Genomic DNA, 26580 nt, shown 5'->3' with positions numbered 1-26580 from the left:
GGTGGACCTGGTCCTTTCCGCCTGGATGGGGGCCTCCAAGGAACTACTCCTTATTCTCATACTTGTGCTTGATGTGTTTCCACAGCTTCTGCATTTTAAAGACAAGAGTCACAAACTTAGTCTCGCCTCACATTTTTGAACTACTCCCACTGCCCTGGTCTCTAAACCAAGCTTGAGAGAACACCTGCACCAAGTCGGACAGCAGCGGTGGGCAAACCGGAAGCAACACTAGGCTTGACGCGCATTCCTAACATTTATAAAATGCTTTGACGCTTTCAATTACCATAGGAAGTGGCAAGGGATGCTCTTAGTTTTACAGGAAATTGAGATAAAGATGCACAGAAAATGAGTGCGTTATGACAACGCACTTAGATGCCATTCCCAAACAGTGGGAATGGCCAATGGAATCCCTTGCAGGAAATGGAACAGTGGCAGCACTTTCATAGGGGCAGAAAGTTGCCCTGGCCACAGGCAGGACAGCATTAGTGGACGTGGCCTGCCTGTAGAGTCAGACAGCTTCGAATTAAAAACACAACTGAATGGTGGACCAGGACTATCTGTACAAGATCTTCCCCAGTATGAGCCACGATTTCATAATATAAAGCACGCACAGCATCTAGCACAGTGCTGGCACACAATGAGATTAAAAAGTGTTATTATTCCCTATCTTATGCTTCCCCCTTCTCCTGAGGAATGTAACAAAGGTTATTTTTTGAGTGGTACCACCTACCAGGTATTCTGGCACCTTACCTGTATCTCATATAATCCTCACTATAATTCTCGGAAGTAGTTATTATTATCATAATTTCTATTTCATAGATAAAAGTGAAGCTCAGGTTAAGAAACTCGCCCAACTTGACGCCAGTTATTAGGTGACAAAGCCCAGTATTCCCATCCAGGGCGCTCTGATTTCATATCCCCGTCCCCACTCTTAAACGTTAATACCACGCTGCCTGCATGGGAAGTCTTGGGAACCGAAAAGCGCTATCTGAAAAGGACAACCACAGTGGTTAAGGAGATGTCCTTTTACGATCGTCGCCCGCTCAGATCTGTCCTTGAAACCCTCAAAGGAGACAGGCGTCCGGGTTCCAGCTCTGACTTGCCACTGACTTCCTGGTGGTGTGCTCCTAATAAGCCCTAGGCTTTACTTTTCTCTTCTGCAAAAGGAGACGTGGGTATGCGGGGTGAGAGGCAGCTATCCTTATAACCCCTGCAAAGTGGGATCTATTGAACACTCTTAACGTTTTATATTCACACCGGGCAGAGATGCAAGACGGCAATCTACAGACAGAAGACGCCCAGGGTTTACCCCCTCCTCGTAAAGGCAGACTGAGTCCCGCCCCACCTCCACTCCCACTGTCACCCCTCAGGCGGGCCCAAGGTCAGGGATGACCCAGGCTCTCACCCCCTGGTTTATGTGTTCGTAGATCGCGTCTGCGCCTTGATCGAAGGCACGCTCGAAGAAGAGAGCTCCCACGGCGATGGTCAGAGCGAAGGTAGAGGTCCTGCGGAACAGCAGAGAGTACAACCTCGCAGTAAACGTCGGGGCCGCCATATTTCTCCACTGCCGAACTCGCGCCACCACGCCTGCGCCGCTGCCGACCTTGCTTTCTAAAGGTCCTCGAAGTGCAACACTGACGGGATTTGTAGTTCTTTTGAATCTCAGTACTCGTCGTTTTGAATGACAGAGGTAACTGATGGCTTGCACAGGAGGCAAGTATCATAGATTCAGATCAAGGTAGCCCAAATAATTTGGTAAGATTTATTACCCAATTTTTCTTCTTAATCATTTCTTGCTGATTAAATATTTGAACTACAACACCCAGAAGACCTCGTTCTTCCTCCCCCTCCTCCGTGCTTTCTCCGCTTTGATTCCCAAAGGTTTCTGGGAAAGGCGGACTGATACCCAAAGAAGGACTACAATTCCCAGCAAGCAGTGCGCAACGCGAGGGCGCGGGAGGAGGAGCTCGGAGCCGTCGGGCCCCTCGGAGCCAGGTACAGTACCACCTTCTTTGGCGGGACGTCGAGGGGCGAGTGCTGCCTCCTCCTCTCCCGCGCCCGGAGAGGACTTGGGCTCTTTAAGTCTGCGCACCCCGCGGCTGGCTGCACCATTTAACGGGGTGGGGAGTGAATAGAGAAGCCGGAGGACCTGGGCTCGGGGGTTCCCAGCTCGTCTCTCCACCTCTCCCTTCTTTCAGCCCCAAGTCCAGGTCTGGAGTTGGAGACTGTGACAAAAGTCGGGTCCTGGGGGCTGAACTTCTCACCCAGACGTCAGGGGAAGGAGCTATTCTGCCCCTGCTTCCTGTTCCCCTCACCCCTGGGCTTCGCAGCGGAGAACCCTGGCCTGGAAGGCGGGAAACTTGGGAAGAGAAAGAACAAGGGCTTTGGAGTACCAGGGCCATACAACAAATGTTCTCTGAGCGCCTCCTCTGGACCATGCGCTGGGGACCCAGCAGTGGACAAGTCTCTGCTCTCAAGGAGCCTTCATTCTACTGTGTGTGGGCGGATGGGGAGGTGCGGTAACCACAAAGTAATGGAGAAGACAGGTTGATTGGGAAGGGGGGGGTGGGGAGCTGTTCTAGCCAGGGTGCCCAGGGGGGCGCTTAACCAGAGACCTGAATGAATAGTAGCGGGTCAGACAGGAAAGCCTTCGTGCGAAGGCCTTGAGGCTGCTGCAAATCTGAGGTTTGGGGGAAAGGAGTGGACTGCGAAGAGGTGGCTTGAGTCAGCTCATATCTGGCCTTATAAGCCATCACAAGGAGTCTTATTTTATCTTTTCTAATTGCGCTAGGAAGCCACTGAAGGGTTTTAAGCAGGGATGTGACATGATCTAATTTACATTTTAATGTCATCATTCTGGCTGCTTTCTGGAGAATAGACTGCGGTGGGCCTGTTGAGACAGGATGGCAGTTTAGATTAGGGTGTGGATTAGAGTAGTGATCAGATTTGGGACGTCTTTTGGGAGGTAGGACAAATAGAACAGTTGACAGATGCATGTAGAGTGTGCAGGAAAGAGGAATTGAGGATGACATCTAAGTTTTGACCTCCATAACTTAAAATCAGTGGGGATGATCTTAAGCTCTGTTTGGCCACGTTAAGTTTGAGCTCTCCCTTAGACATCAAGTGGAGATGTCTGAGGCAAATGGGGGTTTGGATCCTGAGTTCAGAGCCAGAGATAAAAGTCATCAGCAGGGGCGGTGCCCCATGGCTGAGTGGTTAAGTTCCCACGCTCTGCTTCGGTGGCCCAGGGTTTTGCCGGTTCCCAATCTTGGGCTCAGACGTGGCACCACTTGTCAGGCCATGCTGAGGCCGCATCCCACATGCCACAACTAGAAGGACCCACAACTAAAATATACAACTGTGTACTGGGGGGATTTTGGGAGAAAAAGCAGGAAAAACCAAAAAAAGAAGATTGGCAACAGTTGTTAGCTCAAGTGCCAATCTTTAAAAAAAAAAAGAATTAAGAAAAGAAAGTCATCAGCATAGGTGTGGCATTGAAAACTGGGGACTGGATTCGAGGCCTGGATCTGCCTCTGATTCCTAAAAGCAACAGTAATGCCTTGTTAGGGGTCTGGGAGGAACAATGTGAAATACTCTATGTCAGTGATGAGTTGTCCTTTCTAGAGTTATTTTCCATTTGCAAAGCATCCTAGTACCCCCTTGGGGCAGAAAGTTGTGAAATTTCTGGGAAAGAAAGAATTTCTAGGTCTTGTTAACAGCAAATCTGACTGATGGGAAGTTCCCAGGAGGGAGGAATTATTTTAGCTGAATGGGTAGGGACGACCACGGGGAGTGAAAGTGTGGCTTGTTTTATTTATTTATTTATTTTTAGTTCTCTTTTTTTTTTTGGAGGAAGATTAGCCCTGAGCTAACTGCTGCCAATCCTCCTCTTTTTGGTGAGGAAGACTGGCCCTGAGCTAACATCCGTGCCCATCTGTCTCTACTTTATATATGGGACGCCTACCACAGCATGGCTTTTGCCAAGCGGTGCCATGTCAGCACCTGGGATCCAAACTGGCAAATCCAGGCTGCAGAGAAGCAGAACATGCAAACTTAACTGCTGTGCCACCCGGCCGGCTCCTTTAGTTCTCATTTTGGAGCAACAATTTTTAAAAGCCTAATTTTCTTTAATCCATCAATTTCAACTCAGAAATTATTATTCTATACGTAAATCTAGAAAAATAAGAAAAATAGGGGGCTGGCCCCGTGGCCGAGTGGTTAGGTTCGCACGCTCCGCTGTAGGCGGCCCAGTGTTTGGTTGGTTCGAGTCCTGGGTGCAGACATGGCACTGCTCATTGGGCCATGCTGAGGCGGTATCCCGCATGCCACAGCTAGAAGGACTCACAACGGAGAATATACAACTGTGTACTGGGGGGCTTTGGGGAGAAAAAGGAAAAAAATAAAATCTTTAAAAAAAAAAAAGAAAAATGGCGGTAACTTTGCCTTTGGTTAATGTTTGAACTCAAGTTGAAGGGACTAAAAGTCCTTTAAACATTCAACTCTATACAGCTTAATTACATTCCCTTACACATCTAACTCCACTTATAAATTTAATATGTTTTGTTTTCTTTTTAAATACTTCAGATACGTAATCTAACAAGCATCATTTCCCCAGAATACTTAAACAGTTACTAGAAAATCTTATAAACTTAGAAACATAATGAATTTCAAGTTCTTGTAAACAGTTCAATACTTTTAACAGTCTTTTAGTCAAATTCTCTTACGTCACTGGTTGACAGTCTGGGGAGCTAAAAAAAATACAGACTCCTTCTCTGACATGAAATTAGAATATAGGGGGCGCCCTTAGTAGCTTTTACAGCACCCCCAGTGATTCGAATATGCAGCCAGGGTTTCCAACCTTTGCTAACCTCTCAACTTAAAATCATAGGTCTAATATCAGTCACTAACATATTTTGTTAATTACCCAACTATAGATTTTAACTTTTTTTTTTAAAGATTTTATTTTTCCTTTTTCTCCCAAAGCCCCCCAGTACATAGTTGTGTATTTTTAGTTGTGGGTCCTTCTAGTTGTGGCATGTGGGATGCCGCCTCAGCATGGCTTGATGAGCAGTGCCATGTCCGCGCCCAGGATTCGAACTGGTGGAACCCTGGGCCACCAAAGTAGGGCGTGTGAACTTAACCACTTGGCCACGGGGCCGGCCCCTAGATTTTAACTTTTATATTTTAAATTGAAATCACAATGCTTTTCTGTTGTATACTCAAAACGTCAAATTCTTTTTAACGTTACAGATACTTTCAAATACAAGCATACGCTGATTATGACTAAACTTAGGACAGGAACATTAATACAGTGAGTTTGATTTATTCTACCACCTCTATTTTCAATTCTAAACTTTCCTGGAATGTGACAGGACACTGAGCCAGTAAGAAAACAGTTTTATCCACTCTAATGAATTGTGCTTAGCATTCCAATCAAGTTGGGGTTACCATTTCAGTGAGCTGAGGTTGTTCCTAATCAGACTGATTTCTGACAGACACGAATGCGGGGGCTGTGTCTACCTAGAGTGGCTGTCCCCAGCAGAGGCTGCCTCTGGGATGCAGGGAATGGAGAGATCAATGAGCACGAGAAGCTCATTCCCCTACGCTTATTTTTTAGGGGGTTCTAGGCTCACTGGTTAAAATGCAGGTTTCTGGGCCCCCTCCAGATCTGCTGACTCTGAATTCTTGGAGATCTGACCCAGCAGACTTCATTTGTGTTTTGGTTAGGAAGAGTGGTAGTGAGCTAACATCTGTTGCCAATCTTCCTCTTTTTTTTCTTTTCTCCCCAAAGCCCCAGTACATAGTTGTATATCCTAGTTGTAGGTCATTCTAGTTCCATGTGGGATGCCGCCACAGCATGGCTTGATGAACGGTGGCTAGGTCCATGCCCAGCATCCAAACCAGGACACCCCTGGCTGCCGAAGTGGAGCGCACGAACTTAACCACTATGCCGCCAGCCAGCCCCGCAGACTTCATTTTTAATAAGCTCCCCACCAGGAGCCCTGGAAAATTTTGAGCAGGAGTTTTGAGAGGGTTGATCTGACGCTGCCCTGCGTGAACTGAGGAGGCTGGCTCAGGTGCCCGGAGGTGAGATCCGACTGGGGCACTGGCAATGGTGGTGACAGCAGGTCAGATGGTGTTTGGAGGGCAGACTCGGGGCAGAAGAAGGGGGAGGCAGAGGTAGTTCTGAGTCTGGGTATCTGGTTCAGGAGCCTCCTTCAGACTATTTTTATCTTTGCTCTTTGGAAACTCTGGCCTCCTGGGACCTGTAACTGATGAGAAACTGTGTCTCCAGCCTGCAGCTCCCTGGCGCCCAGACTTGGGTTCAGCCGACCTTCACTGGGCAGGGCTGCCTGGAATCAGGGCACGCACACCCAGTCGGCCTTCAGCTGGGGACTGAGGGTAGTGTCCACTCTGGATCCCTTTCACCACCACCCGTAGCTGCTTCCTCCATATGAGCCAGGTCGCTGGAACCATCCGCAGCAGCTCTGAAGGGAGAAGGAATAGGACTTTATTCCTGCCTGACAAAGCTCCCACTTTCTTGAAGGAAATTTTTGGGAAAAATTTAAAAACACTACATGCTAAATGTAGAAACGGAGAAAAATAGAAAAACACAAAATGAAAAAGAATCCCACCATAATCTTATTATCCAGACATAACCACAGTAAATATTGTGTGTCTGCTCTAGTCTTTGCGTGTGTGTGTGTGTTGGGGCAGGAGGTTCTTTCTCCTTAAAAAAGTGGTATCGTATTGTACGTGCTGTTGTGAGCACAAGCCACTTTGCATTTAGCAATATGGAGTCCGTGTGAGGGAATCCATGGGCCAGCACTGGTCCGTGTGAGGGAATCCATGGGCCAGCACTGGTCCGTGTGAGGAAATCGTTTCCTTTGACTTGATTTTTAATGGCTGCATGGTACTCCAGTGAGCAGATGTGGCTCACACCCTACTCTTGCTCCTTGCCGGCTGTGGGCTCCCTCTGCCCGCAGCTTTTTTTTTAGGGTAAGGTGAGGATAACAACAGGCTTTGTGCATCATGTCATTGAATCCCTGCCCCCACCACCCACAGGACACTGAGCAGCCTGCCTGGCGTGTGGTAAGCAATGGATAACTGTCAGCTGTTCTTACTGTTGGACTTTTAGAACGAGCTACATTGCTGTGACCATCATAGTACCGAGATCTTTGAGATCATCTCTGGTCATTCCCTTGGAGGAATTCCCTGTTGGATGTGGGTGCCCCTCCTTGGTGCACGCAGCACAGAGCTTCACGCCTCGTATGCTTACTGGGGACGCATCTGTCAGCTACTCTCAGCAAACACTCAGTGCACCTCCTTGTGAGAGCAGGGACTCTGTCGTGAGGTGTGAACCCCAGTCTGGCAGAAAGGAAGTGCTCAGCAAATGTTTGGCTGAATGAATGAATGAAAAGAGACCTGTGGGACTTTAGAGTTGTCCATGTGTGAGTGGGGGGGTGGGCTCTTTTGACTTGACTCACTAGTGTTTTGGGATATGGGGCACTTTGTACCTGTGGCCATCACAGATTGTACAGTGATTTAGTTTTTCACTTATTCCACTGTCTTAGTTAGCTATTACTGTGTAATAAATTACCCCAAAACATAGTGACTTAACACAACAAACATTATATCATATGGTTTCTGAGGATCAGGAATGTGGAATTGGCTTAGCTGGGTTGTATTGGCTCAGAGTCTCCCAGGGCTTTACTCATCTGAAGGCTTGACTGGGGCTGGAGGGTCTGCTTCCAATCTTACTCACTTGGCTGTTAGCAGGAGGCCTCAGTTCCTTGCTAATTGGGCCTCCCCACAGGGCTGCTCACAATAGGGAAGCCGGCTTCCCTCTGAGCAAGTGGTTAGAGAAAGAGAGACACCAGGATGGAAGCCATGGTGTCTTTTATAACCTGATCTTGGAAGTGGCATACTGTCTATCACCTCTGATCTATTCTCTTAGTCACACAGACCAACCCTGATACAGCATGGGAGGGAACAACACAAGGTGCGAACACCAGAAGGTGGGATCACTGGGGGCCATGGAGGCTGGCTGCCACATCCACAAATGTGTGCTAAGCACCATTGGCAGGCCAGGTACTGTGCAAAGCACCTAGCATGCATGATTTAATCCTCATGGTAATCTTATGAAATGGTGTTATGACCTCATATTCCGGATGAGGCTCAGAGGGTTTGCTGAGAGTTTCACAGCCTGAAAGTGGCAGGGATGGGATTCAGACCTGGGTTGAGTGATTAGAGTCAGGATTGGTTTGGGTGATCTGTGTGACTTTGGGCAAGCTCTCGTCTTCTCCAGCGTCTGCTACCTTAGACCAGGATTTCTCCAAGTGTGTTCTGCGAAGTCTGCATCAGAGCCTCCTTAGGTCCTGGCCCTCCCCCAGACCTGCCGAGTTAGAAACTCTGTGGGCGGGTCCCCCACTGCCTTATACTGCTGGGAATAAGATAATACACCTCACCCCAAGGGGTGGACCATATGAACGAGGCCAGGATGAGAAAGCTGTGTGGTTGCTATAGAACACCAGGCATCTGGGGAGAGACCTCTAACATATTGGGGCTCCAATCAGGAAAGACATCTGGATCTTCTTGGCACTTCTATTGGAGCTGGGTCCTGAGCAGGCAGTCCGCAGGCCACCCCCACAGGGCAGTTCTGATGCCATTGATTCCAGACGGCAGGCATGTGGTGCTGGGACATTGCCGTCTGGAATCGATGGCTCCTGGTGGGCGTGCAATAAAGCGTCCTCTGGCTGCAGTTTGCTGTTTACCTAGGGTCTGGCGGTGCCATAATTAGAAGAAATGACAGGTGAGCTTGAGGGCAGCATGCGGCGAGCACAAATCCTGGATAATTACAGTGTGCATCCCAGCCCCTGGCTACGGCCAAGCTGCTGGCTTATTTTAGCCTTGTGCCCAAGCCAGCTCTGTACCTGAGACACACACAGTGAAAGGGACCAAGAATATCGATGAAGCACAAATGTCTGCCCCGAGACAGCCTCTCAGTGGAGCAGTGGGATGGGGAGAGAAAGGGTTCTGGTGTCAGCAGCCTGACCCCAGTGTGAATGCTGGCCCTGGCATGCCTTGGCTGTGGGGCCTCGGGCATGTGGCTTCACAGTATGGTGATGGGGGCTGCCTGAGAGGGTGCGTGGGGGTCCTCAGTGCCACTGGCCCACAGACAGCTCTCAGGCTGATGAGAAATTATTGTTCGCTTGTCTCTCCTAGCAGTGGCTTTGTGCAAACACTTTGAGGGGTGTTTCTGAACCTGTTTCCTCATCTGCGGAATGGACACCTTGATGGCTGCTCAGAGGGTCTCTGTGAGGACTAAACAAGAGAATGAAAGCCAGGTGCCTGGCACACAGGAGTTAAATCTGAAGCTGTCTTCCCTCACCCCAACCCCACGCCATTCTCTTTTCTTCCCTCTTCCACCCGCAGTGTCTCAACCAGTTGGTAATCTTTTCCTTGAGCCCAGAGGACTGGAGCAGTTGCCATGGGATGGCCAGATGTGATTTAAGTCAGTAGAGTGGGGCTCTGCTGGAGACAGAAGTCCTGTGGACAGGGTAGGGGTGGCCGCGCAAGACCTGCCGTCAGGGCCTTACGTGTCTCTCTTCTCTATCCATCCTCGTCCTAAGATTCCAGCTTGAGAAAAGGTCCTGGGAGTTGTCGGTGAGCAGAGGTGGGGAGGCATCGGATTCTGCAGGCCGCTCCATCGCTCATTCCACAAGCAGTTGTGTGTCCGAGCTCCTGTCGCGGGGGCTGGGCTGCAGCAGGCAGAACGCTGCCCTGGTGGAGCCTGTATTCTAGTTGGGGGGAGGCTCCCCTGACAGTCACTCAGCGTGTGAGAAGGGGAGAGAAGCTGGAAAACAGAGCACATTGTAAGGAGGGGTGGAAGTGTCTGCGGCTGCAACTTTGGCTGTGATTTTAATTCAGCTGGTCAGGGTGTGCTCACTGCGAGGGCGAGGGAGTGAGCCGCCTGGATGACAACGAGTACCATTCTTGGAGCACTAACTATCTGCTAGGCACCTTTCCATACCACTACCTTGGTAAATCCACAGCAGCTGCGGGGTCCCTGTTTTATAGTGAAGGACAGACTCAGGGAGATGACATCACTTTCCAGAGGTCACCCAGCTGATAAGTGGCAGAGCTGGGATTTGAACCCAGACCTGTGTGACCGCAGAGGGTTGTCCCTCCAGCCTTGCCTGCTGCCTCTTGACCACGAGGTGCCACCCTGTCACCCGGCTACGCTCCAGGGAGACAGCAGATGCTGTCGCGTCCGTGGACCTGGTCCCTGGGAGTGAGTGGGTGGCACCGCCTGTGCTCCTGGCGAGGGAATGGGGCCTGATCGTTCTGTGTTCTGGACAGGGCTTTGCTCACGCTGCTGAGCACACCAGCCTCAGAGCATGAGGATGAATCACGGCAGAGAGGGCGAGCTTAGTCAGCAACCCATGCTGCTGTCAGAGATGTCCGGCTGTCCCCACCCCCCTTCCCTGACCTCCCGCTCAGGGCTGCCAAGTGCGGTGGTGCAGGTTGTCCCCTGTGCAAGGACGCCTGGCTGAGGGGTGAATTGGAATGAAATATGCTCTGCTTGCCAAGCTGTGTGCCTGGCACGGCCTCTGTATTTGTCCAGAGGATTCTGCAGCCACACCTTTTCCTAATGTGCGCTAAGGCGCTGGAGCGGGTGGCAGTTGAGTCGGGAGCCTAGAAGTTCACACCTGGGTGATGTGGCTGAGGTCGCCTTGCTGAAGGCCAGCTCCTGCCCAGGAACAGGGCCTCTGCCTCCCTGGGGCATGCCTGTGAAGCAGGAGGGAAGCGCTGGCTCCCTGGAGCTGGTCTGCTGCCCTGACGCCGTCCCTGGGCAGTGGGGGCTCCGCAGAGCTGCTGTGCAGGGCAGGGTCTGGGCCCAGCTGCAAGGGCTGAGGTTCCGGCCCCACCTCTGCCTTGTGCTGTGTACTTCGGGCAGCTTACTTCCTCTCTCCCCGCCTCACTTTCCTCATCTGTAATAGAGACCAGCTGACCCCGGAGGTCACCTGGGTACTGGCATCCTGTTCCTTGTTCGGAGCCTGTGTTTTCTGAAATACGGGCTTTTCAAAGGCCAATAATAATCATGGTGATGACAGCCAACGTTTCTGAGGGCCCCCTGTGGGCCAGACTCTGTGCTAAGTGTGCATGTGGATGATCTGAGTCGCACAGCAACCTTGAGCTGGGCACTGTTATCATCCCGGTTCTCATGGGAGGAGACCGAGGCCAGAAGTTAACTGCTAAGATCACAGAGTTAGAAAGCACTGGCACCTGGACTCAAACCCAGATGGTCTAGAGAGGCCTTTACAGATCACCTGGTCTAGCTGCCTGCCTCCCACTTCACTCATGGGGATACTGAGGCCCAGAGAGGGCAAGTGACAGAGCCACAGCCTCACCTGGCAGATCGGGGACTAGCATGTGGGGTCCATTGCCTCATCCCAGATGGCCAAGTACTTTCCCTGTGCCAGATGGGGGATCCCAGGGTGGGCAGAGGGAGGCATGGGTGGGTAGTGTGGCTGCTGTGGCCTTCAGGTGAGGCTGGTTTGCACCTCCAGTGTGTGTGTGAGAGAGACAGAGAGGAAGACAGAAACACACACACCTGCGTGCAGCTCAGCCCTGAGGGGCTTGTCATTTGGGTCAGAGTGTTGCTGGGCAGGCGGGTGGAGGGGCACGTGGCCTTGGTGTCCCGGTGGGCTGGTGGGAGGCTTTCTCAGCAGACCTGAGTCCCAGGTGCCCTGAGACCTGCTCTGCCCTTCCTGGATGTGTGACCTGGGGACCTCACAGCAACTCTCTGAGCCTCGGTTTCCTCATTCATAATTGGGATTATAATACACATGTCTTGGGGTTCGGAGGGGCCACATCAGTATGATGTGTTGGGAGGAGACTTTCGTAAGTGATTGGAAGTGTGGGTTCTAGAGCCATCTTGCCTGCATTCCAAGCCCAGCTTGGCTGCTCTCTAGCGGCCTGACCTTGGCTAAGTCACGTCACTTATCGGAACCTCAGTGCCCTCATCTGAAAAGGTGTGATAGGCCCACCTCACAGGCTGGCCTGAGGATTAAATGAGATGATGTATGTAAAGCTTTTAGCCCAGTGCCACCACATGGTAGGTGCTCAATAAATCAAATAATAGGTAACATTCATTAAGCACTTGCTGAATGTTGGACACTATTAGTGTCATTTGTATTGCTTTTACTCTCTTATTAATAATTTATTTGGATTTGCAAACTTCTCTGTACCACTCCTCAAGCAATCAGGCAACCCGTCGGACCCATTGCCTCATATTCCTAGAGGCCTGGAGAGGGAGAGTGACTTGCCCAAGGTCACACAGCCGGCTGCTCGGGCCCTGTGTGGTTTTGTCCAGCTGAGTCTGCTGCAGAGCCACTGTTCCATCTCAGTCTCCCGGGGGACACCCCTCCCTCTGCCCCTCCCCTCCTCGTTACTTTCCAGATGCAGCAGCTCTTCAGAGCTTCAAGCTTCGTGAATGGCTTGGTTAAGCACTCGGCCGCTAAACGTTCATCTCTTACAATTTCAATCCAATTCCTATAAGTTTATTGGCAAGACGGGGTGTATTAGAGCTGCCAAATTTAATATATCAAGTCCATGTGTCTGGGATGCGGTTTCTCGGCAGTAATGGGAGAAGAGAGGTTTTATACATTTTCATTTTGAATGACTGTCTGTTCCTGATCCCATTACAGCCCTTGACTGAATGGCTGCTGTCCCCGTCTGCCACAGGAGCGGCTTTCTCTATCGACCCGGGGCTGCCAGCACTGTCCGGGGGCCTGTTTGTCTCTGCGTCTCTCCCAGTCTCTTCTTCCCAAGATATATTTCCCCATCTGTCTGCCCTGTGGGTGAGGTCCCAGCTTTCCCTTTGCCAGATCCTAGGAGGCTGGGGCTTTTGCTGCTAGCCTGGGCTGCTACCTTATCACCTTGGGGAAGTCACTCTCCTCCGTCCTCTGGGCCACAGGAGCCTGCTCTGTGAAATGAAGGCTCAGAGCCTGGGACCTGAAGGGTGAGGGGCTGGTCTCGGCTCCGCCTTGGCAGATCCTGCTTGATGGCCTCAAGTGGACCCATTCCTCCTCTGATCCTGTGGAACCAAACTGGGGGACCAAGGGCTGGCCATAAGAGTCATAGAATCGCCACCCACCTTGGCCTGCAGATCTCCTGGGTCAGGAGTGGAAGCCGTCACCATGGGTTTTAAGACCCTGAAACATTCTCGTTTCCCTCTGTTACTGCCTGGGGACCTGCCGCCTGAGAGTTTAGCTGATCTCCTTGGGAAGCTGTTTGCTTTTCTGCCTGAGCCACCGGCTTCTCTAAGCAGTGGGCTGGCTGTGGAAGAAAGGGCACCTGGCAGCTGGGTTTTAGGGGACCTGGGTTTGGCTTCTGCTTACCAGCGTGTGTGACCTTGGGCAGATCACTTCCTCTCTCTGAACCTCACTTGTCCCATAAGGAAAATAGGAATTAATTCATTTATTCAACAAATACTTGGTTGCCTACTGTGTACCATGTACCACTTTGGGTGTTGGGGCTTCAACAATAAACAGAACAAAAACATCCTGGCCTGCACGGATTTATGTTCCTGTTGGGGGGAAAAGATAATAAACAGAACGAGTAACTTATTCCTTCAAGGGTGATAAAAAATGAAGCAGGGAATGGGAAAAGCTAAGTGGAGGGTGGAGGGTTCTGCATTTTTAAATAAAGCGGTCACGGGAGATCACTGAGAAGTATTTGAGCAGAGATTGAAGGAGTCGAGTGTGCAAGCGTGGCAGGTGTCGGGGAGAGCATCGAGGCAGAGGGAACAGCAGGGACAGGCTGGGAGGGGAGGTGGGCGTGTGCCTGGCGTGTGTGAGGAGCAGAGAGGAGGCCTGTGGCTGGATTGGAGAGAACAGGAGAGAGGAGGTCAGAGGTTGAGTTGGGGGGCCACTGCCAGAGGGTGTGAGGTGGTGGTTCTCCAGCCTGGCTACCTGTGAGAGTTCCCTGGGGAGCTTTAAAAGCCACTGATGTGCAGGCCTCACCCACTGAGGTTCTGCTTTCACTGGCCCAGGGTGAAGGCTGGGCACCAGGATCGTTAAAACTCCCTCTGGCCCAAGGCCTCTCAGGCCATAATCACGGGCTACGTGGTTCCCCAGGGGTGCTGTCGTAGGGTTTAAGTGCTGTGTCAGCAGAGCCTTCCTTACCCCGCACAGGCCTCGCCCCCAGGGAGTGCTCAGCGGGCTGGTGTGCCACGGGCCTTGGTGTGTGGCATTTCCTCACGCTCTGACCAAGTGCTGTGTGGCTTCCCAGGCAGCGGCAGCACCTGGCACAGGTGGCCATGGGGAAGCGTTACTTCTGCGACTACTGTGACCGCTCCTTCCAGGACAACCTCCACAACCGCAAGAAGCACCTGAACGGGCTGCAGCACCTCAAGGCCAAGAAGGTCTGGTACGACATGTTCCGAGGTAGGTGGCAGCCAGGCTAAGGGAGCCCTGCTCTCTGTTTCTTATCATCAGACAAGGAGGTATGAGGCTCCGTGGGTCAGTGTCAGTCCTGGTCTGGGATCTTTGAGGAGCAGAAGAGAGGAGGCCTGGGCCTCTGGCCTCCAGGGGCAGATGGACCCTCAAAGGGGCAGGCTGGGACGTGAGCTCCTTTCCCAGCAATCTTGGCTGAGAGCTCTGTTCTGCTTACTCTGGGGACACCGTGGTCTCTCCGAGGAGGTGATGTTTGAGCCAACAGCTGAAAGATAGGGAAAAGCCAGCCACACCATTTGGGGCAGAGGGCGTGCCGAAGCAGTGGCCATGAGCGATGCACCAGGTGCTCCGGGAGCAGAAGAGAGAGGGTGTGGCTGGACACAGGGAGAGGAGGAGGATGGTGGGGGCTGCAGCTGGTGACACAGGAGGATCACAGTAAGGGGGGTGAGTTGACCCGAGGGCAGAGGGCAGTGTTGGAAGGGCTCTCGGCCACGGCCTGGGTGACCAGAGCTACATCTGACAGTGATGACTGGCCACTGTGTGAGCAGTGGGGTGCGGTAAATGGCTGTTGAAATAGCTGGTTTGATGAATGAATAACTGGAGCTGCCGGAGGGAGGGAGGGAGGGCTCTTCCGGGAAAGGCTTCTTGGAGCAGCTGCCACTGGGCTTCGTGAGCTAAGGCCATGGGCAGCAGCACAGGGCCTGGCACCTGGGAGGCACTCACTGTGGGGAAGGTGCTGCTGCCATTAGACGTAGACACTGAGGAACAGTGAGGGAGGTGCCAGGGTGGCCAGCCAGGAGCCAGAGCTAACGAGAGGGAGCTTGGCATGGGGTGGGGCGGGCACAGAGCTCCTGGAACGAGCCGGGCGGGAACAAGGCTCCACCAGCTGGGGAGCAGGATTCTGGAACAGGGCCCAGAAAGGAAGGAAGGAGTCCCAGCAGCTGAGCAGGGAGGAGAAGGAGAGACAGAGTCTGTTCCCTGGTCTGAGACTCAGGATTCACAAGAGGAGAATGAGCATTTATCGAGTGCCTGCTGCATGCCAGGTGCCTTCTGTGGTTTGTCATTTGCTTTTCTCGGTAATTTCTCTAAGGCAGTGGACCTCAACCCTTCGAGTTAGGATCACTTGGAGACCTTGAAATAAAACATGCTCATCCCCTGACCCCAGCCTCAGAGGCAGGTAGGGGTGGGGCCCAGGCATGGTACTTTCAAAGCTCTCCTAGACTCGCCCCATTTCAGATGAGGCTCAGCGGCTTGGGTGAGGGAGGGTGGCCAGACCGCTCAGCAGGCCAGGCATGGCTGTGGTGGTGAGGGGCTGGGAGTGGGAGCAGAGGGGGATTCAGTGGCAGAGGGATCTCCTAGGTGCCTGGGAGGCCTCTGACCCTCGTGTTATGCAGAGGCTCCCTGTCCCCCAAATCCTGGGGGGGGGGGGGGGGCTGTGATCTGGCGTGGAGCTGGGCCTCAAGCTCACCTTGGTGTTTGCTCCTGGTCCCAGATTCTCGCCAAGAACAGCCAGGTGCTCAGGTTTAGGGCTTTCAGCAGAGGCTGTTGTGTTACTTTCAGAAAAAGTGAAACAGCGGGCACTGTGATGCCTTCTCAGGGCTCCTGCCTTCCCAGTGTCCTCTCACATCCCCAGCCCCACTCAGTCCTTAGAACAGCTCTGCGAGGGAGGCTGGGGGTCCCTGCTTACAGGTGGTGACTTTGAAATCCAGAGTGGTGGATAACTCACTCGGGGTCCTCAAGCTGGCATACGAGCTCTTTCCACTTCCTCTAGAGGCTTCCCCAGGCTCAAGCTTATCTGAGCAACCACATAGCACAGACTTTGGGGAGGCATGTGGTATCCAGCCTGGGCTAGGACTTGACACCTGCTCTGCTCCCAGCTTTGTAGCCTTGGGATAAGTCCCTTAGCCCTTGGATGGGCTGACCATTTACAGTTGCCATGGTCGGGACAAGCACAGGCCCTGGAGCTAGGCTGCCTGAGTGTCAGTCCCAAAGTGTCACTCACTAACAGTGTGGCCCCAATTTTATGTGTAAAACAGCCATAACATTAGTACCCATGTCTCAGGGATGTGACAGGGGCTCAGTATGCTCACAATGACCGTATGGCACGTGAGGGTTCGCTAAGTAGGAACAATGCATATGGGGCCACAAGAGGATTGGCCTGAGGCCCTTTATCTATCTCATGGCTTCATTCATTTAGACAATGCTCAGTGAGCACTTAGCATGTCCTCGGCTCCCAGACCAGCTCTGAAGACTTACAGGTGAATAAAACAGGGCTCCACTCCTAAGCGACCTCATGCCCAGTTACAGCAGTGTGTTCTGGGTGGAACCCCTGTCCTGCCCAGGCCTCCAGGCCCTGCCACCCTCTCCCTCTGAGCTCTGGCCACACTGGCCCCTGCAGGTACTGTTGTCTCTGCGGACCTGCCCTTCCTGCCGTCCTTCCTGCCCCCAGCCTGGTCCTCCTGTCTCAGAAGTCAGCTCAGGCAGCAAGTCCTCAGGGATGCCCTCCCCAACCCCCGGGCCGGGTCAGGTCATTGGGCTGCACGCTGGCTGTTTACCCATTTATATCCACATGGCTTGGTGTGACTGCTGGACTGGAAGGAGCGACTAGGTCTGACTTGCTCTCCACTAAATCCTCGTCCTGGCGCCGTGCCTGGCACACAGGACGTACTCAGTAAATGTTTGTTAGATGAACGTCTAAGTGAACGAGCAAACAAACACAGGGCACCAGGGCAGCTGTTCATTTTGGGAGATGAAGCGAGAAGGACCAGTGGGGTCAGATCACGAGGAGCCTTGAACGCCGGGTGGAGGAGCATGGGCTTCATTGTGCAGGGCCTGGGCCAGGGGTTCCCAACCCTGGGTGCCCTTTGGAGTCACCGAGGAGCTTTTAGCAGTTCTCTCGCTCTCACCCTCAGACAAATTAAAGCAGAAGCTAGGAGGGTGGGCTCGGGCATCTGTGTACTTTAAAAGCTGCCCAGTGAGTCTGCTGGAGTTGAGAACCACCTGCCGGATGCTGGGCAGCCTGGAACCCTTCTCCTGCGCTGAGCCACCCCACCAGGGCCCCTTGTCTAGGACTCGGGCTCGGCCCCCCTGCTAGCCTCAGCTGTCCTAGCCTCAGGGGGCCCCTGAGCAAGTCCACGTGCCCTCCCCAGCCCACCTCTCCTGGGAAGGTCTGTGGCAGGAGCTGGGTTAGCTGAGCCGGACAAGCCCAATGCTGACAGATGGCCCCCCTGTCTCCACCAGGCCACCCCTGGAATGAGTCCTCTGATACCCAACTCCTGACCCCAGCAGCACCCGCACCCCAGCCACCAGCTGCCCTGCCCTGGGGAAGGGAGGAGCCCCCGTCAGAGTCGGCCGCTCACCCAGACACCAGGAGACCAGCAGCCACATGGGAAGGGCAGGGGCTTTAGACTCCCAGCCAGGGTTCCAGCTTGGCACAGCCGCTTCCTGACTGTGTGCCCTTGGGCAGATCATTTTCCCTTTCTGAACCTAGTTTTCCCCTCTGCAAAATGGGGTTGTTAGCACCGTCAGTGGGTTTGTGAGGAGGAAATGAAGTAAGAACTGCTCCCTTTTGTTGAGCATCCGCTGCAGAGGTTCTCAGCCCGGGCTGCACATCAGCTTCGCTCTCCAGGTGACCCCGCTGTGCAGTCAAAGTTGAGAGCCTCTGACCTAAAGCCTCGTCTTGCCTTTGGCTGGGTCTGGGTCGGGGGTGGGGAGGGTCGAGGTCAGCTGAAGCTGGGATCCCTCCGCCCAGCATCCCCACCTGTGCTTACACTCCTCCGTGGATGGGAAACTCTCCTTTCCTCACGACTGATCTCCCTGATCACTCAGTGACCGGAAATGCCTGGTGCAACTGAAGTCTGAACCCCGCCCCTCTCTCCTTGCAGATGCAGCTGCCATCCTGCTGGATGAGCAGAACAAGCGGCCCTGCAGAAAGTTTCTACTGACAGGTAAAGTGCTCTGCTCAGCTCCAGTCCACCCAGGGACCAGCATGCCCAGTCTGGCCTGCTTGGACCTCTGCAGAGCTTCTCCCCCAGCCCTGGCCACCATCCCACGCCCACTTTGTGGCCTTGGTACATCAGCAGACTGGTCCATTGGGGCCTGTGTAGGACTTCCTGGGCCTGGGCCTTAGCTCTTCAGACCTGGAATGTGATATTATTGGCTCACCCAGAACAAGCAAGCGCTGGGAAATTGCAAGTAAATCCAGGAGACACTGATGGGTATAATAGACTGACTGATTAAGTTAGCCTTGGAGCCTGGCCTCCGCTGTGCCCTTCCTCCCAGCAGGCAGGACTGGAGACCGTAATAGCTCTGACAATGCTGAGGAGATTCAGAATTAGAATCAAAGATGCTAGCTGTTGATTTGATTGCTCAATACCCAGCTAATAAAGATGCATACTGTTCAAAATGAGAAAAACCTCAGTAAGTGAAGGAACCAGATGAAAATAAGGGTAGGAAAAATAAGACAAAGCCAGGAGAATGATTAGTTGCCTCCATACTTGCCTTGAGATCTTGTGTACTCTCTAAGGGTTTGGCCCTGAGCTTCCTGGCAGCCAAGGCAAAGAGGAAAACCACAGTGATTAACATGGTGTGTACAGGAGCTTAACCCTAGGGAAAAATACAGCTATTGGCCTAGGGAAGCTGGGTGAACATCCAGGTCCCTCAGGAGATGGGGCTGCCTCTAGAATGGGCGCCAGGCCTGCAGATCAGGGGCTTCCCCACTGACTTCACCTCGATGTGAACCACTGGTTGGTTTCGCAGGCTTAGGACACCTCCGGTCTCCTGTTACTTTGAAACACATTTTGGGCTCCTCGGTTGAGATTTGGAAAGCCGCTCTGGACTTGGGCACCTCCTTGACAAAGCTGCATTAAAGCCTTTCTGGGGAGGAGTCCAGCTGCTTGTGCAAGCCAGACGGGCAGGCAGGGCTCCCAGCAGAGGGCACGGCAGTGCCATGGCCTGGAGTGGAGAGAGGGGACGTGACCCTTTCAGGGACCCACCCGTGGTTCACTGTGGCTGGGGAGCAGGGGCGGGGGGACGGCGCTGAGAGATGAGCCTGCAGAGGCTGTGCGCCCAGTCACGAAAGGCGTCAGTGGGATTTGGTCCCGCCCAGGAAGGGTTGTGAGCGGCCTGAGGGGCCTGAGGGACCAGACGGGTTGCTCTGGCTGCTTGTGTGGGCAGGGCCAGAGAGAGTCCGTATTTTTCTTTAGAGGTGGGGTGGCTACTCTTTAAGCCTACAGCCCTGTCCCCCAAACTGCGGCCTCCCCTCATCAGGGTGCCCCTCAGCCCTCGGTGGGAACCCCTTGCAGCAGCGAGTAACTGTCTTCCCGTTGCAGGCCAGTGTGACTTTGGCTCCAATTGCAGATTTTCCCACATGTCAGAGCGAGACCTGCAGGAGCTGAGTATCCAAGTGGAGGGTGCGTTTCAGTGGGGACCCTGGGCAGGGGCGGGCGCAGATGCTGGGGGGGGTGCAGGATCTGAAGCTGGGGAAGCTGCCCTGGGCCTCCCCACCTCCCTTTTTGTGGCTGCCATGTGGCTGCCTGGGTGGTGGGGCTGGTGTCAGGAACTGCCTCCTAACCGTCCCAGGCGTGAGTGGAGAAGGAATAAGCTCCCATCCGTGTCCACTGCTGGGTTTAAAGTGATATGCGGGAATTCCTGCCCGGTAGCCCTAAGGGTGTACCTCAGCCCCACCGCGGGCCCTGCTGCTAGCCTAGCGGATCCCCTGCCATGCTCTGGGGATGAGGGGATGAAGAGAGCACCCTCTCCACCCTCAGGATTCTCAGGCCTGGTGATTCCAGGAAGGGCAAGTTCAGCTTCCCCTGAAAACTGGCATGTCTGCGGTTGGGAAATTCACTTCTCACTTCTCCAATTAGAGAACAAGGAAGTTCTCACTTAGGTGGTCTTTATTGATCTTCGCATGCAGCCCCTCATTGGACAGATGGAGAAACTGAGGCCAGCACTCAGGCAGAAGGGCCTCATGTGAGCCACCAGCAAGTTAGAGGCCAACTCCAAGTCTCCCAGGGTGCCACCACTCACTCTTCCATCATCCAGGCAGCCTTGGGGCAGCCAGCAGGTGTCTGGGGTGGCCTGGCCTTTGCCTTCATCCCCGGGAGGGCCTCACTCCCTTCTGGCCAGTGAGGCCTTGTGGGCAATGCCCTGCCCTGGGATGCTGATGGTAGTGTGGCCACAGCCCTAGCACAAACACAGGGTTTCCAGGAGCTTTCCCAGGGCGGAAGCAAGCCCCCATGGGCCTAGCCAGCCAGTCCTGGCAGTGGTGGGGTCTCTCGCTCTTCCTGGGCCATGGGCTCTAGGGGAATGGTTGGCCTGTGGTGGGGAGAGCACAGGCCAGTGGGAGCTAGAGACGCCTGGTGAGACAGGAGTGGGAGAGGCCCAAGGGGACTGGGAGCTGAGACGTGCCCCCAGCTGGCAGCTCAGACAGTCCTGGCTCAGCCATATCCCCTGTGACCTTAGCACATGGCTCACCTTCTTGGAGGAGCATCCTGACCTGTCGAACGTGACCACTTGGGAAATGAAGTGAGATGATGCGTGCACAGTGCTAGCCCAGGGCTTGGCCCAGAGTAAGCGTTAGCCCACGAGTAAGATTGTTTTCCTCTGGCCCTGGGCCCCCCAGAGACTCTGACCCCATTGCACTCTCTCACATGGCTTGTTTGAACTCCATCCGTTGCTCTATTTTAATTCAATGAGCAAAGATTTTATAGGACATTTTATGAACAGGAAAGCTGAGGCTCCTTCTCCTGCCCAGGGTGTGGGAACTGGCGAGTGGCAGAGCCAAGATTCAAGCCCTGCTCTGCTTTGTTCTGAGAGGTCCCAGATTTGGACCTCTCCTGAGGGCCAGGCAATCTCCGCGCATTATCCTGTGTCCAGCTCCAAACAGCTTGGGAGCCAGCCAGTATTTTGTGTCCATTTAATGGGGAAGCAGAGTGAGGTCCAGAGGGCAGGGCCTGGGGTGGTGGCAGCATTGTGGGGACAGGCCTGAGGGTCTGCTCCTGGTCCCCTGGCCTGCACCCCTCCAGGAAGGTTCCTGCTGCGTTGTGGGAGGGTGGGGTTCAGGCAGGAGTGAGCGTGCCCCTCACTGGTCTCTGTCTCCCTAACCCCACAGAAGAGAGGCGGGCCAGGGAGTGGCCACTAGACGTTGCTGAGCTCCCCGAGGGTAATCTGGAGGACTGGCTGGAGAAGAGAGCCAAGCGGCTGAGCTCAGCCCCAAGCAGCAGGTACAGGCCCCATCGGTTCCCTCCTCCCGTGCCCTCTGGGAACAAAGACCCCAGCTGGTCTGCTCTGACCTGAAGCTGAGCAGTCACCATGAACTGCCCAGGCCCAGGTGCCAGATACGGACCTGCCCCCAGCACAGAGCTCCCCACTGGAGGAGCCACATGAGGGGCTCTTGGGTCCCCAGGTCCTGGCCAGAGACTGAGGGGTATGCATTTAAAAGTGCCTTTTCTTGGGTCCTATTCCCCTCCGTTGGTGGCTTCTCCCTTATTAGAGTCTTTGCCAGCTAAAGGGGAGACGGAGCTGACCTGACTCCACATCACCAAGTCCATTGCCAGAGGGAAGGGCCTGACTGTGGTTACTGAGCCCCCTCTAGGGCCCTGCCAGAGAGGCATGGTTACCTGACCCTGCAGAAGGGGAATCTGGGGCTCCCAGGAGGGGGTGACTTGTCTGAGGGCACGCGGCTAGGAAGAGGCAGAGCTGCCCCGTGGTGCAGTGGGGCTTTAGACCTGATTATCTCTGTGACGTGGCCTCATGGGCCAGCGGCCTGGCCTGGGCCCAGGGAGCCTGGTCAGACGTCTGTCGGGAGAGGCCTTCTCTCGGGGCTCCGTCAGGAAGTGAAGGCCATGCGTCTTGCCTTCTCCATGCCCCAGTGAAGAGAGATCATTAAGCTATTTTAAAATTAACTTTGTTTTTTACCTTTGTTTGAAATCTGTGCCCAGATTTTTGTCCCCCCACTTTGAAAATTTACAGTACAGACATGACTGAAATGTTGGGAGTATGACGTCCCTTCCACCTCGTCCTGTCTGAAGTGGTTGTGATTTTGGTTGTGTGGGTGCCCTCCTTGGGACTGGCATCGCCCAGGGATCCATGTCTGGTACCCGAGGCTCCTTCAGCCTGAGTGTCAGAGCACTGGGGCCGGTTGGAAGCCCCCAGGGAGCTCTGCCCTGTGCTGCTTCTTGGAGCAGCCCCTGTGGGTCGCAGCTGCGCCCTGTGCTCACTCCCGTGCTTTCCTGGCCACTGGCCACTCACCTCCCTGCTGTTTCTGGAACAGAGCCTGCAACTGGGGACTGCCCCGCCTCCCCTGGCTCTAGGGGATCGGAACCTGTCCCCCAGGCTCCTCTCCCTCTGGCAGCCCAAGCTGGCCTCTTCCAGGGGACCTGCTTTCTCAACAACCACTTGTTCTCTGTGCCCACCTGCCTGTCCACCTGCCTCCAGAGAGCTCAGAGCCAAAATGAATTACTCTGGGCAGAGCAGGCCTGTCCAGCCTGGGGAAAAAGGGGTTGTTGGAAGGGAGGTGAACATTTATTATTGCTTTGGCCATGGCTGCCTGGGTCCTCCTCAGCCCGCTCCCTGCAGGCTGGTCTTTTGAAAAATGACACCCCGATCTTGTGGCCTGAGGGCTTTGGGATTGCCCCAGCATCTTTGGCCCCGCCTGTAGGGTGGGGGGAGGTGGATTCAAGCCCTAGGGCTACCTTGCTTGCCCCCCCACACACACCCAGAGGCAGCCCCGCAGAAACAGTGCCCTCTGTGCCCTTCACCCTCCTGGCTCTCCTAGATGGCCACAGCAGCCCTCCTGGGCTCCTACCTTCCCTCTGCTCCTCCAGTTTATGGTCCTGTACACAACAGTTCCAAGCAGCTTCTCAAACACGCCCAGCCTCTACTTAAACCCTCCTAGGCTTCCTCCACCTCAGGGGAGCCCAGACTCCGCAGCCCGGAGGGCCAGTGGAACTTCCCCCACGCCTCCCCAGCCCCTGGGGGTCACCTTCTCCCCTCTGCCATCTGGCCTTTGTGTCACTCCTGCTGGATGCTTAGCTTCTTACATGCGGTGGGCGTTTCTGATTTCAGGGCACCTTGCGAATGTTCTTTCCTCCGCCTGGAACTGCCTCCCTACCTCTTTGCCTGGCAAAGTCAGACTCATCCTTCAAGCTTTAGCTAAGACATCTCGCCTTCCAGCCCCCACCCCCGAGCCTCCCCCTCATGGCCTTGAGCTCACATTGTTGTCATTCCGGCCTGGCCTTGAGCTCACATTGTTGTCATTTGGGCCTGGCTGCACCCTACGTGTTGACTGCATGAGAGCATTTGGGGGAGCAGGGTGTTAATGCCATGGGCCCCTTGTGGGGACTGATCAGGTGGCTCCTCTCCCTCTCTGGGTGTCTGTTTCCTCCCCTGGGGCACAGGGCACACAGGGCTGCCTGGCCCACCTGGGGCCACCCAGACTCAAGGGCTCCAACCCTGCAGATTAAGCCGAGCCCTCAAAGTGACCGGGCTGGCCCTCCTATAAAGAGTAAGTGGAGGCTCTGTGGGGCCCCAGCCTGGTGCGTTGTGCCATCCCCCTCAGCAGACTGACCCTGAGGGATCTGCCAAGAGCAGCCAGCGGGGAGGGAGAGGCTGACCTCAGACACGCAGACTAATCCGCCGGTGAGGCCAGTGCTTGTGCCTGCTGTCCATTGTTGGCTCTTCAGATTGTGACTTTATCCCTGTTAATCTCCCCCTTTGCACCCCTTGCTGAGCCAACGCTACTGTTCCGGCCCAGGCGCCTCCCTAAGACTCTTTCCTTCTGATTAGGACCACGGCCGAGGAAAACGAGAGCTGCTCCTGCCCTCACGCCCAGGGCAAACAGGCCACGAGCGGGGCCAGGGGCAGAGCCGTGCAACACGCGCACCTCAGCGTCCCGTCTGCTCTGTGGGGGCTAGAGGGGTGCGCTCTGAGGGCCCAGGGAACGTGCCAGTGTCTGTGAGCACACGTGGGAATGCCCTCCTCCTGGTGGGAGGCCTCAGGGCGTGCAGGGGCACCGGGTCCCAGTTGGCCAGGAATTGGCCCCATCTCCTAGAGGAAGGGTTTCAGGGTCATGGGAAGGGGCTCGCCAGGATCACACCCTCTCTAGAGGAGACTTAGGGACACCCCAATCCCTCAGGGAGCCTGGGCTTGGCTGGCCGCTGGGGCTCTCCCTTCCAGCAACTGCGGAACGCCCCTGACTCCCACCGTTCTCTGCGGCTGGCAGAGTTTATGACATCTCCCCAGCGCCATAAATCATGCTGAGAGCCGCTCTCTGTGCTTTCCAGCAGGCAGCCAGCAGCTGAGCAGGGATCTCCCTGTCCTCTCCCAATAGGAGGTCCCAAGGCTGCGCCTGGGCTGCCTGGTCTTCAGATCAGCTCTGTATAGGAGGTCAGGCCCTGAGAGGCGCAGGCTGGGTGGGTGCAGTGAAGGAAACACCTGGGGCTCCTGATGCCTGCGCCCCCACCTCCACTTCTGAGGCCCGAGGCCTCTCCGAACCTCTCACGGAGGGCCCAGGACTTTCCCTTTCTGCAGAGGGAAAGCTGGGCATGGGGCCTCTGAGTGCTCCAGGAGCTGCCAGGGCTTCACCTTCATTGAGACCTGAGCCTGGGGCAGGGTGGGGTGGGGTGCCCCCGGAGCTGAAGAAGGAGGGGCCAGTGTCTGGAGCCCGTGTACAGGAGCCCCCCATCACCCATACCCTGACTGTGTCACTTGGGCACATGAGTGAGTCCACGCACCTCTGTTGCCTCATCTGTAAAATGAGGTTCAAGTGAGGATTTCTGAGGTTTCTCTAGGCCATGGTACCTGGCCGAGAGTGGTGCCTGGTCAATATGTGCACTCAGCGTTGCTGTCATCAGCAAACATTCACGGAGTGGCCCCCCCGAGCCAGGCCCAGCACTATGGGGACAGATGGATCCCACCTCCACCCCCTGGTCTCTACCCTCTGAGAGCTCCAGTCCTATAGGGGAGACACAAGCTCCCAGGTGAGTTCAAAGTGCTCCGGAGCCTGGCGGCACTGAGCCCTGGAGCAGCAGCCTGAGTAGGGGTCAAGTCCAGAAGGATCAGAAGGTGGGGCAGTTGGTGGCGGGGAGGCTGCCTTGTGCCCCACTGGGCCTCAGTGGGCCCCCTTAGGACAGAGCGGCCCCGGGCTGGGCATTCGTGGTGGGTGCTCCACATAGGCCCTGAGCTCCTAGGAGGTGGCTCCAGGGGCTGTGGACCTTAAGGGGAAGGAGAGTGAGTAGCATGAGAAATGAGGCTTTTAAAAAAAGTTTAGACAATATTTTTTTCTGATTTCAAAGGCTTGCGTGCTTGTAAAACTTTTCTTGAAAAGTATAAAGAAGTAAAAAATTCACCCATAATTGCACCACTCAGATAGAACCACTGTTAACATTTTGCTGTCTTCCAGGGGTTTTTTTATGCATTTATATATGTTATATATCTTTAAACAAAAATAGTATCATGCTATATACATTATTTTATAAGCTGCTTTTTCTCCTTACACAGTACATCATGACACTTTTCCTCATCAGTGCATATAATTCTGCCTTAATTTTTACGCAGGCTGCATAGCATTCTCTGCTGTGGACGTGCATATGTATTTAATTGATCCCGCACAGGTGGACACTTAGGTTATTTCCATTTCTTGTAGCTCAATCTCTGCCCACTACTGGACTCGGTTTCTAGAGGTGAGGTTGCTGGCTCAAAGGGTCTGCATGTTTTTGAGGCTCTGCCTTCCAGAAAGGTCGTGCAGGCAGCTGACCCTCCCCATAGCCAGGACAGTGGGGAGGGTGAGCTGTGGGGGGTGCTGCAGCATGGGCCTGGCCTTGCCCTACTCTAACTTTCTGCCTTTCCCCTTCTCTCTAGGTCTGAACCCATCAGACCCACTATCTTCCAGTACCCCGTGGGCTGGCCACCAGTTCAGGAACTGCCGCCATCCCTGCGGGCACCCCCACCCGGGGGGTGGCCCCTGCAGCCCGGCGTCCAGTGGGGCTGAGCCCCTCATCCCCACCTGCTCAGCTCTTGAATCAGTCACAATAAACATAAGGGCTCATAGTGGGGAGGCCGAGCCCCCTTCCTGCTGTGCCCCGTGGAGCCTCTGAAACTATCGACCTGGCCTGGC

General features: G+C 54.4%; 1 protein-coding gene across 2 annotated transcripts; it reads left to right on the top strand.

Annotated features, from left to right (window-relative positions):
* The first annotated feature begins 1943 nt into the window (after window positions 1-1943).
* ZMAT5 (zinc finger matrin-type 5) lies at window positions 1944-26518 on the top strand. Of its 2 annotated transcripts, none has more exons than XM_046641469.1 (6): window positions 1944-1995; window positions 14299-14453; window positions 18347-18409; window positions 19793-19873; window positions 21577-21688; window positions 26325-26518. In XM_046641469.1, exons 2-6 carry the CDS (start codon window positions 14327-14329, stop codon window positions 26452-26454), a joined length of 513 nt encoding a protein of 170 aa, XP_046497425.1. In that variant the 5' UTR covers window positions 1944-1995; window positions 14299-14326; the 3' UTR covers window positions 26455-26518. The 2 variants fall into 2 exon arrangements, with proteins under 2 accessions (XP_046497425.1, XP_046497426.1); XM_046641470.1 differs by having other exon boundaries at window positions 1958-1995; window positions 14202-14453.
* Window positions 26519-26580: the final 62 nt, after the last annotated feature.

The sequence above is a fragment of the Equus quagga genome, chromosome 15 (genome assembly GCF_021613505.1).
Source record: "Equus quagga isolate Etosha38 chromosome 15, UCLA_HA_Equagga_1.0, whole genome shotgun sequence".
In the NCBI taxonomy this organism is placed as follows: domain Eukaryota; kingdom Metazoa; phylum Chordata; class Mammalia; order Perissodactyla; family Equidae; genus Equus; species Equus quagga.
Note: the sequence above shows the minus strand (reverse complement) of the source record. Positions and strands in the feature narration are given on the sequence as shown.

What these genes read in the sequence shown, in the direction of transcription:
- ZMAT5 (XM_046641469.1), top strand. Translation starts at nt 14,327, where the DNA reads ATGGGGAAGCGTTACTTCTGCGACTACTGTGACCGCTCCTTCCAGGAC. An exon ending in CAGAAAGTTTCTACTGACAG is followed by an intron (nt 18,410 to 19,792) that starts GTAAAGTGCTCT and finishes TTCCCGTTGCAG; the next exon opens with GCCAGTGTGACTTTGGCTCC. An exon ending in AGCTCAGCCCCAAGCAGCAG is followed by an intron (nt 21,689 to 26,324) that starts GTACAGGCCCCA and finishes CCTTCTCTCTAG; the next exon opens with GTCTGAACCCATCAGACCCA.